The 12,280-nt window shown below is 42.9% G+C and overlaps 1 protein-coding gene across 2 annotated transcripts; it reads right to left on the reverse strand.

The window, feature by feature from the left end:
- Positions 1-880: 880 nt before the first annotated feature.
- Positions 881-5,923, reverse strand: LOC127298980 (uncharacterized). Of its 2 annotated transcripts, none has more exons than XM_051328847.2 (12): positions 5,596-5,923; positions 4,363-5,324; positions 4,077-4,261; positions 3,733-3,965; positions 3,578-3,646; positions 3,228-3,300; positions 2,684-2,840; positions 2,305-2,596; positions 1,971-2,085; positions 1,687-1,850; positions 1,486-1,560; positions 881-1,406 (listed from the first exon to the last, which is right to left on the reverse strand). In XM_051328847.2, the coding sequence occupies exons 1-12, from the start codon at positions 5,872-5,874 to the stop codon at positions 1,218-1,220; spliced, it is 2,793 nt and encodes a 930-aa protein (XP_051184807.1). In that variant the 5' UTR covers positions 5,875-5,923; the 3' UTR covers positions 881-1,217. The 2 variants fall into 2 exon arrangements, with proteins under 2 accessions (XP_051184807.1, XP_051184808.1); XM_051328848.2 differs by lacking the exon at positions 5,596-5,923 and adding an exon at positions 5,437-5,578 and having other exon boundaries at positions 1,144-1,406.
- Positions 5,924-12,280: the final 6,357 nt, after the last annotated feature.

Raw genomic sequence — 12,280 nt, forward strand, 5'->3', positions numbered from 1 at the left:
GAAATGGAAACTTTTTGATTGATATTCAACATGAAGAGAGAGGTGTAAAACAGCAAGAAAGGCTTTCCTAGAACTATTTCAATGAAGCTAGCAAAAGTGGATGATAGTTTGGACATTCGCAGTATACTTAAAATTCCCAGAAGACTCATAATTTCGATAATGTAAAAAAAATATGGCATTGTACATTTGAATGTATCTTATAGACTTCATATATATTATTCCACCATCCACATATCATACTACTAGTGGAGAAGGTGAAAATAGCAATTGGGGACAAATAAGATTTTAACTTCTTGTCACTAAAAGGTGTACCATAGCACTTCCAAATAGAAAAGAAATCTGTATTGAGAGACCAGATGAACAACATATAAATGTGACTATTCAAAACTAACTAACAAAATTTCAATATCACTGTGTCTCTACACATGACCCACCTAACCAAATTAACCGCAGAAAAACAGTTTTACCCAGATAGCAAATTACGTTATATGGCTTATTTATAAACACATAAGTTACCCAGATAGCAACCAGGGTACCTTGTTATAGTGGCCCTTTAGGATATAATATAAGATTTGCATGGAGCAGCCCTGGCAGAAACCCTGAACATAAAAAAAGAATTAGAATCTTAAAATCCAAATAAAAATTTACAAGTAAATTAATAACAAACAAGGCATGTTTTAGTATTAAATAAAACAACTTGTGAAGCAGAGAGAACATCCGGTGCATTGCAACTCCAGATAAGTAAATGCCTGAGGCCATGCCGCCAAACATATACAACAGACAACCTTAAACATCAGCACGGTGCTTGGCAGAACAAAAGAGAAGTGTGTGCCTGGTCGATAGACATGGCAACTACTCCCAAAGATTTGCACAATTTAGCTATTAGAAACGCATAAAACTTGATTTCCCAACATACAAGTGAGCACAATTGTTAAGTGAACACGATTTCATGTATATCTTGTAAATCCACAGGAAAAATTGTGTACAGTAAATGAAATGCCAGTCGGCCAGTTGTCTTACAAGCAACAGAACCTATCCAACTGATAAGTGCATGCAGCAAGGCCTGTAAGACAATCATCTCTTCGCAATCCCAAGCTTTGTCCACGTACTCGGATCTCATAGCTCCCAGGAGACCAGGACACAAGATAGAAATGCCGATCATTAGACAAGAACCCAAATTATAGTTTACAATGTCAAGAGGAATCAACATCTTATTTTCACTTGCCAGTGATAAATGGATGGCTAAGTGCCTGCGATACGGTTATCCTCTTATCTGGATCTAAGATAAATATTTTTTCAAGAAGATCTTTGAAATTGGAGAGCATTCTTGGGTCCTCTCCAGGAAAGTTTGAAACCAAAGAACCAAAATCCTTTGGTTTAATGTTGAGAATCAACTTCCTCATGGGCTGCAAACACAAAACAGAAAGAATTAGGAATCTGAAACGTTTATAATATATACCAAAGTGAATATGGTTGCATCAGTACCTTCTTGGTCACAGGATCCTCCTCAATAGCATTAAAATTAAGATCTTGGTCAAAGTGTTGCATCGTGAAGGCACCCTGTGAAATTGGGAACATTACTATAGAAAAATATTTATATAGGATAACATGAGTAGGCTTGCAGCGGTGAAGCTAATAAAGAATCAAGCAAGAGAAGATTCGTCAAGTTCATAATAGTTTTCTTACCTTTTTGAGCATCTTCTTAGGGAAGGGGCCCTTCAGTTCCATATGAAGCCGAAGTATGTCGTTATTTGTTGCACCTGGAAATAGGACCTTTCCAGTAGAAAGTTCATATAGACAGCAGCCAACTGACCAGATGTCCAAAGGGTGATCATAAGGCAACCCAAGAACTGCAAGAACAATATTAAGTAAGATAAAAAAAAAATAATCAAATATATGTATGAAGATGGCCTGTGAGTGGAAACAGTACAAGACAAACACAGCAAACTAAGGAAGAAGAAAGAACTCACTGATCTCAGGTGCCCGATAGAAACGGCTCACGAGATAAGGTGTGACCTCGTTCATTCCAGCAAGCATAGCATTGCCAAAATCACATAGCTTTAGGACATTCTTAGCATCATTCACCTGAAATACAATCAAAGAGGTGCAAGTTAAAAGGACGTCAACTTGCCAGCACTGAATAAATGCTCCACAATCAAGGATAAGACCATCACCTAACCCAAATATTTGGAAGGCTTTACATCACTTAGTTACTAAAGATGTAAAACATATTTAACCAAACTCGATAAAAGACTACAAAAGATAATACTACAGTGAAAAGACATGCAAAGCAAGATGTCATACCAGCATATTATCTGGCTTTATATCACAGTGCAGAACTTTGCAGTTTTTCAGGTGCTTCAGGGCGATGAAGAGCTGCTTTGAATATGCCCTCACAGCAGTCAGCTTAAGCCCAATATTACGACCAAATTTCTTTAGTACCTCACGGAGATTCATATTTAAAGATTCAAAAACTAAGCAAAGATGGTTCCGGTACATGAAACTAGAAATAAACCGCACGCAGTGTCGTCTGTCCTCACGGTCCGCACTTGCCAGTTTTTCCAATATTGAAACCTCTTGTTTACCAGCCTTGTACCTGTGGAAAAAAAATAGTGAATTAAATCCTCCAAGATGAAACAAATACATGTACCGACCACAAAACACTTTCATGGGTTTAACTCACATTGTCTCGTTCTTGCGAATGATTTTAATAGCAACTACTTCAGGATCATCTTTCCCGGCTTTAAGATCTTTTGCACGGACAACTGTTGAGAACACCCCCTTCCCGTGCGCAGCTGTAATCTCATAACGGCCATCCAACAATTCCCCAAACCGGTGAGCTGTAAAGATTGCAAATATAAGGCAAAAAGCATTGTTATTTTAAAGGGAACAGTAAGAAAAGTTCCTACTGCGGCTTTAATATTATATAAAGAGCATAAACAGAAGTCCAAAACTAATAAAATAGGCTACATTTAAAGAAGGTTTGTAACTAATCAGAAAAGAATGCGGCAGTTTTGAGTTTAGCCTTGTGACCAACCATGGTGAGTTCATGTCGAACGATGTGATGCCATGGTCAGCTCATGTTTATATATGAGAAGCTAATTATCGAAAGCGATGGCTTCGTGTTCGAAAGCATTGAATAGACAGTACAGGGGGACAATGGCTGCCTTTTAACAAAGAAAGACTGCCTTTTAACAAAAGAAATCAACTAAAAGGGAAGAACTTACTATAGTAACCCTCAGGATCATCCCAATTGTCATGAAGAGCATTTTTCTCAATGCACAAGCCATCTCCCTTGTCCTGCACAACAAAATGGTCTGAGATTAATAAAAAGAAGGCCATGTTAATTTGACATAGGGATGGTATATTTTATCTTCAAAAAATAAGGCCATGTAATTTGACACTGGGACAACCATATGTCCTGGTGTAAAACTTGTAAGGAAAAACAATACACAATCAGGAACACTAGAATGTGGATTACGTTCACCTTTCTCCTATGACTTATAATCAGAATGGTGAAGTATATTTCTTTGACCTTTGTGTTCACATTTGAAAAGAATTCTGATAAGGAACATACCAGTTTTCGAAATCCTGCAGGTGATTCTCCAAAAATATCATCGCAAAACATATCTGCTGATCTCTCACTCTGAAAATTAGAAGGATCAGCATAAATTTTCTGCTCGGTCTGACATACTGCATAAACTATGTAGCTGGATAAGAGAACGAAATTACCTTTGGAGTACCCTCACCGAGGCCTGAAACACCCGTTGTCCCTTCATTAAGTAATGCTTCCGCACCGGAAGAAACAGTACCATGTGCAGGAGATTTGACCACAGTGAAGTCTACCTCACCAGCAAATGCGTCTGAAGAATCTAGCTTGTTTTCGGCTTCCTCATTGTCCATAGAATTGCTATCATTAACATCCTTCTCATCCACAGCCTCATTTCTATCAACTGCTCTTACTTCTGTGAAATCAACAGTTCATTTGTCACTAAAATGTTAAGTTAAATTAGACATAAAACAGTACATGTATGCTGGTCATGAATAAGTAACCCAAATTTAGCTAATCATGTTACCTTCATCATTGCTTTTAGGTAATGATGATTCCAGTTGCTGCTTCTGCATTTGTTGCTGCCTGTATTTTGCCATAATAGCTTCTTTCCTCCTCCTTGCTTCCTCCTTAATCTTTTCAGGGTCATCTTCTTCCTGCATTGCTAACTGTTGCTCAATTTTCTCTTGGTAGTCTTCTTCATCTTCTTCCCTGATACCATGAGGACGGAAGTATAATAAGTATATAAAGATTTCAAAAAAAAAAACAGCAAAGCAGAGAAGGATAAACAGATCATGTGAAAGAGGCCTTACTTCAAAGACTGTTCATCTCTAGATCGCTGGCTTCTACTGTCTGCATCTCTACCTTTATCCCCAGACCTCGACCTGTCTTTATGAACATCAGATGTGCTATATCTCGAGCGTGCCAAATCCCTGTGCCTATCACTATTGCTAATAACTCTGTCCTTCCGTTCGCCAGCTCCAGCCCTCCGAGTTTCACTTTCCATATCCCTATGCCGCCCCCTGTCTCTATCATCTCTCCCTTTATCCCTTTCATGCCAAGCACCAGCCGTGTCATATTCCTTATAACTGTCCTTACTTGCATCCCTTCGCTCATGGTCCTTACTATGCCTTGAACTACCACTCCACCTTTCCCTCTCCCTGCTCTCTTCACGAGTGTGCCGTGCACTTTCCCTTCGTTCAGGTCTACTGTGACTGCTGCTCCTTTCCCTGTGCCTACGATCAACACTGTCTCTATCTACAGCACTGCCGCTGTGCCTTCTTTCATCCCTGTACCTTTCCCGGCTATCACGCCTGTCACCATGCCCATCACGAACAACACGGCTGCTGCTCCTCTCCCTCTCATCCCGACGTGTCCTGGTTGAATGCCTGTCAAACCCATTCCTATCGTCGGACTCGTCCCTCGGACTTGCCCGCACACCATTGTTAGCCCTGGCATCAGCTTCTCCGGACCTCGAGTGATGGACTCCGGCGTGGTGCCTCTTGGAAGGGGATACTCTGGTGTGAGAATCTTTATTAGAAGATAAAGTCCGGTGATTCTCATCTTTGCGCTTCCTCCCCTTGTCATTCGCCAGTTCTGGAGATTTCGACAGCATTTGACCGTGTTCAGCGTCGCTGGAAAAGATACCTCCGCTTTCAGTGTCCGGAGCAGACTTGTGTTCGTCTCTGGAGGGCGAGCGGCTAGGCAGGCGCGGAGCATGCATCTCGGCTGCCTCAACGGCCGAGTCTCCTACAGCATCAGCACCAGAGAGGTCCTGCAGTTGACATACACATGAAACAACGGTAAGCAGATTTCGCGACTAGGGGTAGCAGCAAGCAGCATGGAGGGGGAAAATAAATAAATCGAAGAAGAAAAAAACTACATACTATTTCCGTTTCGAGCAGTTGTTCCCGAGTGATTCATTCTAGTTTAGACTGGCCCCTGGCTGGGCAGCGGGCGCCTGAACAACTGGAGCGCGCGCGCTAACGCGTTGCAATTCGTAAAAATCGAGAAGACGTAGAGGGTGGGGAAGGAAGGGGACAGACCGGGGCGGCGGCTTGCGGGGCGGCGAGATCCGTAGAGACGGCGGCGGCGGCGACGTCGTCCAGTATCTCCCCCTCCTCGACGTCCGCGGCGGCGGGGGGGAGCGGGTCGTCGTCGGCGTGGCGGTGGCGGTGGGAGCGGCGGTGGTGGTGGTGCTTGTGCCTGCGGCGCTTGGGGGAGGCGTCGGGGTTGGCCTCGTCGTCGTCGCGCGAGCGGCGGCGGCGGTGCTTGGCGGGGGACGGCGAGGCGGGCGGCGACGGCGAGGGATCTCCGCCGGCCATGGGGGTAGGGTTAGGGTTTGCGAGCGAGGCGAGCGGCGAGTCGGAGGGAGGATTCGCTTACTTGGTAGGCTTTATTGTTGGAGACGGTCTGGACTGACAGGGTGACCCCACACTCCCACACGGCTCCGTCTCAGATCCCAGTCCACTCCATGTCTACAATTTTGCAAAATCCAATTGTGTATTTTCTTATATGACCGTAAGCACATTTCCCCGGCCCTGATATGCTTCGGACTGCATTGATGCAATCACTCGCAATACGGAGGTGCTGGAGTAGAAGATCAGCCGCCACTGCCAACCCTTCCCTGCACGCTATTACCTCGAGTGTCTCCGAGTCTGTGACTCCATTGAACACCACTGGAGATGCACCAAGGAAGGAAGCCCCCATCCTCTCCACGAACAACTGTTGCTACCGCTGCCATGAAATAGATAAAACTAGACATAAGGGCCCATAGAGCTCGGAGAGTGGGCCCCCGTCCATGTCTTTGTATGAAATAAGGGAGATGGCCCATCATATAATTAATATATTAATATTACTATGGTTTCTCCATATCTCACCAAGAACAAAGGAACTACTAGTACATTAAGGGAATCAATAGCATGACATTAAGGTAGATGTTAATGATGATTGACGGGGTTGTACCCTCGACAATGTCCAAGGTTATGGACTTTGGTTTTGGGAAAGGCGACGCCCGAAGATTTCGGGAGCGAGAGTAGGCATGATGTACCTAGGTTCATGTTCCTGCGGTGGAGGATCGCTACGTCCTGCTAGGAATTGAAAGAGCATTGCATGACCTCTAGTATTTTATGTGTTTGACAACAACATCGGCGATTGTTTAATGAGTTGCTAAGTGTTGCAGAGATTCTACTCTGCTTGCCCCTGCCAAAATTCGAGCGGCACTGCCGCTGTCCAGGGCGGCACTGCTGCTGGCTGCGACGGCACGACCGCCACGTATGGCGGCACTGTCGCTGCCCTGGCGGCACGTGGACTGCTCGACGGCACTACCACCCTGATGACCGGGAGTTCCGCTGCCACTGGCGGCACTGCCGCTAGTTCTGGAGGCAGTACCGCTTGGAAGCCTCTGCGTCGACTGAACAATGCACTTCTTGCCATGAATGGTAGTGTCGCTGATACGCGTAAAGCACACGCCCGTTGGGAACCCCAAGTGGAAGGTGTGATGCGTGTAGCAGCAAGTTTCCCTCAGTAAGAAACCAAGGTTTATCGAACCAGTAGGAGTCAAGGATCACGTGAAGGTCGTTGGTGACGGAGTGTAGTGCGGCGCAACACCAGGGATTCCGGCGCCAACGTGGAACCTACACAACACAATCAAAGTACTTTGCCCCAACGTAACAGTGAGGTTGTCAATCTCACCGGCTTGCTGTAAACAAAGGATTAGATGTATAGTGTGGATGATGATGTTTGTTTGCGAAGAACAGTAAAGAACAATTGCAGTAGATTGTATTTCAGATGTAAAGAATGGACCGGGGTCCACAGTTCACTAGTGGTGCCTCTCCCATAAGATAAATAGCATGTTGGGTGAACAAATTACAGTTGGGCAATTGACAAATAAAGAAGGCATAACAATGCACATACATATATCATGATGAGTACTATGAGATTTAATCAGGGCATTACGACAAAGTACATAGACCGCTATCCAGCATGCATCTATGCCTAAAAAGTCCACTTTCAGGTTATCATCCGAACCCCTTCCTATTAAGTTGTAAACAATGACAATTGCATTAAGTATGGTGCGTAATGTAATCAACACAAATATCCTTAGACAAAGCATCGATGTTTTATCCCTAGTGGCAACAAAGACATCCACAACCTTAGAACTTTCTCACATCGTCCCGCATTCAATGGAGGCATGAACCCACTATCGAGCATAAATACTCTCTCTTGGAGTTACAAGTATCAACTTGGCCAGAGCCTCTACTAGCAACGGAGAGCATGCAAGAACATAAACAACATATATGATAGATTGATAATCAACTTGACATAGTATTCAATATTCATCGGATCCCAACAAACACAACATGTTGCATTACAAATAGATGATCTTGATCATGATAGGCAGCTCACAAGATCTAACATGATAGCACAATTAGGAGAAGACAACCATCTAGCTACTGCTATGGACCCATAGTCCAGGGGTGAACTACTCACACATCGATCCGGAGGCGATCATGGCGATGAAGAGACCTCCGGGAGATGATTCCCCTCTCCGGCAGGGTGCCGGAGGCGATCTCCTGAATCCCCCGAGATGGGATTGGCGGCGGCGGCGTCTCTGGAAGGTTTTCCGTATCGTGGCTCTCGGTATAGAGGGTTTCGCGACGAAGGCTTTAAGTAGGCGGAAGGGCGGAGTCGGAGGAGTCACGGGGGCCCCACACGCTAGGGCCGCGCGGGCCCCCCTTAGGCCGCGCCGCCCTAGTGTGGCGGCGCCCCGTGGCCCCACTTCGTTTCTCCCTCGGTCTTCTGGAAGCTTCGTGGAAAAATAAGCCCCTGGGCGTTGATTTCGTCCAATTCCGAGAATATTTTCTTACTAGGATTTCTGAAACCAAAAACAGCAGAAAACAGCAACTGGCTCTTCGGCATCTCGTCAATAGGTTAGTTTTTAAGGCTATTTTCCCATGAGCTATGTATTGTAAAGGCAAAGAATAGAATTTTTAAGGTAGCACTCAAGTAATGTACTTTGGAATGGCAGAGAAATACCATGTGGTAGGTAGGTATGGTGGACACAAATGGCATAGTTTTTGGCTCAAGGATTTGGATGCACGAGAAGAATCCCTCTCAATACAAGGCTAGGCTAGCAAGGTTGTTTGAAGCAAAATCAAGTATAAATGGTGCAGCAAGACTCACATATGAACATATTGTAAGCATTATAAGACTTTACATCGTCTCCTTGTTGTTCAAACACCTTAACCAGAAAATATCTAGACTCTAGAGACCAATCGTGCAAACCAAATTTTAACAAGCTCTATGTAGTTCTCCATTAATAGGTGCAAAGTACATGATGCAAGAGCTTAAACATGATCTATATGAGCACAACAATTGCCAAGTATCAAATTATTCAAGACATTACACCAATTACCACATGCAGCATTTTCCGTTTCCAACCACATATCAATGAACGAAGTAGTTCAACCTTCGCAATGAACATTAAGAATAAAGCTAAGAACACATGTGTTCATATGCAACAGCGGAGCGTGTCTCTCTCCCACACAAAGAATGCTAGGATCCGATTTTATTCAAACAAAAACAAAAATAAAAACAAACAGACGCTCCAAGTAAAGCACATAAGATGTGACTGAATAAAAATATAGTTTCACTAGAGGTGACCTGATAAGTTGTCGATGAAGAAGGGGATGCCTTGGGCATCCCCAAGCTTAGATGCTTGAGTCTTCTTAAAATATGCAGGGATGAACCACGGGGGCATCCCCAAGCTTAGACTTTTCACTCTTCTTGATCATATTGTATCATCCTCCTCTCCTGACCCTTGAAAACTTCCTCCACACCAAACTCAAAACAAACTCATTAGAGGGTTAGTGCATAATTGAAAATTCATATATTCAGATGTGACATAATCATTCTTAACACTTCTGGAAATTGCACAAAGCTACTGAAAGTTAATGGAACAAAGAAATCCATCAAGCATAGCAAAACAGGCAATGCGAAATAAAAGGCAGAATCTGTCAAAACAGAACAGTCTGTAAAGACGAATTTTTCTGGGGCACTTAACTTGCTCAGATGAAAATGCTCAAATTGAATGAAAGTTGCGTACATATCTGAGGATCACGCACGTAAATTGGCAGATTTTTCTGAGTTACCTACAGAGAATTTTACTCAAATTCGTGACAGCAAGAAATCTGTTTCTGCGCAGTAATCCAAATCTAGTATTGACTTTACTATCAAAGACTTTACTTGGCACAACAATGTAATAAAATAAAGATAGGAGAGGTTGCTACAGTAGTAACAACTTCCAAGACTCAAATATAAAACAAAAGTGCTGTAGTAAAATAATGGGTTGTCTCCCATAAGCGCTTTTCTTTAACGCCTTTTAGCTAGGCGCAGAAAGTGTGAATCAAGTATTATCAAGAGATGAAACATCGACATTATTACCTCGGGCTTTACGCCTGCCCTTCTTATTCTTACTCTTTGGTTTAAGGAATACATGACCGCCTCCCGGTGTAGAGGTGAATTTTAGGGTGTCTTTTCCCATATCTATGGTTGCTCCCAATAGTTTCAACAGGGATCTTCCAAATGTGATTTGTCCTGTTCCTACACATTTAATAACAAGATAATCAGTGGATACCGTTCTTCCAAGAATGGTTGTGAACACACCCTCGGCTATTCCCTTAGGAATTATGACAGAGTTATCAGTAAGAGTTATTCCTTCTCCTCCTTTAGTAAGTCCCCAAAGTGTCAAAGATTCATAAATACTTTCAGGCATAAGGCAAAATTCAGTCATAATATCACAACGGGCATTAAATTTTTTACCATCAATAGTAATTTTAATAGTAGGGTCCCACATTGAAGGTTCAGAGTTTACTAAAACATGATCAAGACGCTCACGAATCTGACTATACCTTTCTTTCAAGCAAGATGTATTTGTCTCAAGAATGTTTAATCTATTATAAATACTAGCAAGGGATGAATCAAGATTATTAGCTGAACCATATGATGCAACCAATTTTTTAATAGCATTAAAAGCTTGATCCCCATCACAATTAAGGAAATCTCCTCCCACTACAACATCCAAGGCATATCTATAGCGAAGCATAAGCCCAAAATAAAAGTTACTAAGGAGCAGACTTAGAGTCATTTTAAGTTCAGCTTTACGATAAGAATCAAAAATTCTAGACCAAACATCTTTAAAACTCTCCTCATCCCCTTGTTTAAAAGTGAAGATTAATTCCTCAGGTGAAGAAGTAACATGTACAGAACTAGACATGATAACAAAATAAACTAAATGCAAGTAACTATTTTTTTGTGTGTTTTTAATATAGAGAACAAGACAGTAAATAAAGTAAAACTAGCAACTATTTTTTTGTGTTTTTGATATAAAGAGCAAACAAAGCAGTAAATAAAGTAAAGTAAAGCAAGACAAAAACAAAGTAAAGAGATTGGATGTGAGAGACTCCCCTTGCAGTGTGTCTTGATCTACCCGGCAACGGCGCCAGAAATTTACTTGCTGGCGTGTAGTTGACGTGGGAGTTAGAAATCTTTGTGGTGTAACTTTTCTTCGTTCCCCGGCAACGGCGCCAGAAATTTAGCTTGATACGCGTAAAGCACACGCCCGTTGGGAACCCCAAGTGGAAGGTGTGATGCGTGTAGCAGCAAGTTTCCCTCAGTAAGAAACCAAGGTTTATCGAACCAGTAGGAGTCAAGGATCATGTGAAGGTCGTTGGTGACGGAGTGTAGTGCGGCGCAACACCAGGGATTCCGGCGCCAACGTGGAACCTGCACAACACAATCAAAGTACTTTGCCCCAACGTAACAGTGAGGTTGTCAATCGCACCGGCTTGCTGTAAACAAAGGATTAGATGTATAGTGTGGATGATGATGTTTGTTTGCGAAGAACAGTAAAGAACAATTGCAGTAGATTGTATTTCAGATGTAAAGAATAGACCGGGGTCCACAGTTCACTAGTGGTGTCTCTCCCATAAGATAAATAGGATGTTGGGTGAACAAATTACAGTTGGGCAATTGACAAATAAAGAAGGCATAACAATGCACATACATATATCATGATGAGTACTATGAGATTTAATCAGGGCATTACGACAAAGTACATAGACCGCTATCCAGCATGCATCTATGCCTAAAAAGTCCACTTTCAGGTTATCATCCTAACCCCTTCCGGTATTAAGTTGTAAACAACAGACAATTGCATTAAGTATGGTGCGTAATGTAATCAACACAAATATCCTTAGACAAAGCATCGATGTTTTACCCTAGTGGCAACAGCACATCCACAACCTTAGAACTTTCTGTCACTGTCCCAGATTCAATGGAGGCATGAACCCACTATCGAGCATAAATACTCTCTCTTGGAGTTACAAGTATCAACTTGGCCAGAGCCTCTACTAGCAACGGAGAGCATGCAAGAACATAAACAACATATATGATAGATTGATAATCAACTTGACATAGTATTTAATATTTATCGGATCCCAACAAACACAACATGTTGCATTACAAATAGATGATCTTGATCATGATAGGCAGCTCACAAGATCTAACATGATAGCACAATTAGGAGAAGACAACCATCTAGCTACTGCTATGACCCATAGTCCAGGGGTGAACTACTCACACATCGATCCGGAGGCGATCATGGCGATGAAGAGACCTTCGGGAGATGATTCCCCTCTTCGGCAGGGTGCCGGTGGCGATCTCCTGAAT

Source organism: Lolium perenne, chromosome 5, assembly GCF_019359855.2.
Source record: "Lolium perenne isolate Kyuss_39 chromosome 5, Kyuss_2.0, whole genome shotgun sequence".
Taxonomy (NCBI): Eukaryota; Viridiplantae; Streptophyta; class Magnoliopsida; order Poales; family Poaceae; genus Lolium; species Lolium perenne.

Coding starts and splice junctions, on each gene's coding strand:
- LOC127298980 (XM_051328847.2), bottom strand. CDS start 5,874: ATGGCCGGCGGAGATCCCTCGCCGTCGCCGCCCGCCTCGCCGTCCCCC. Junction 4,262..4,362: donor AGAGATGAACAGTCTTTGAA/GTAAGGCCTCTT, acceptor TCATGGTATCAG/GGAAGAAGATGAAGAAGACT. Junction 1,561..1,686: donor CTAAGAAGATGCTCAAAAAG/GTAAGAAAACTA, acceptor CCAATTTCACAG/GGTGCCTTCACGATGCAACA.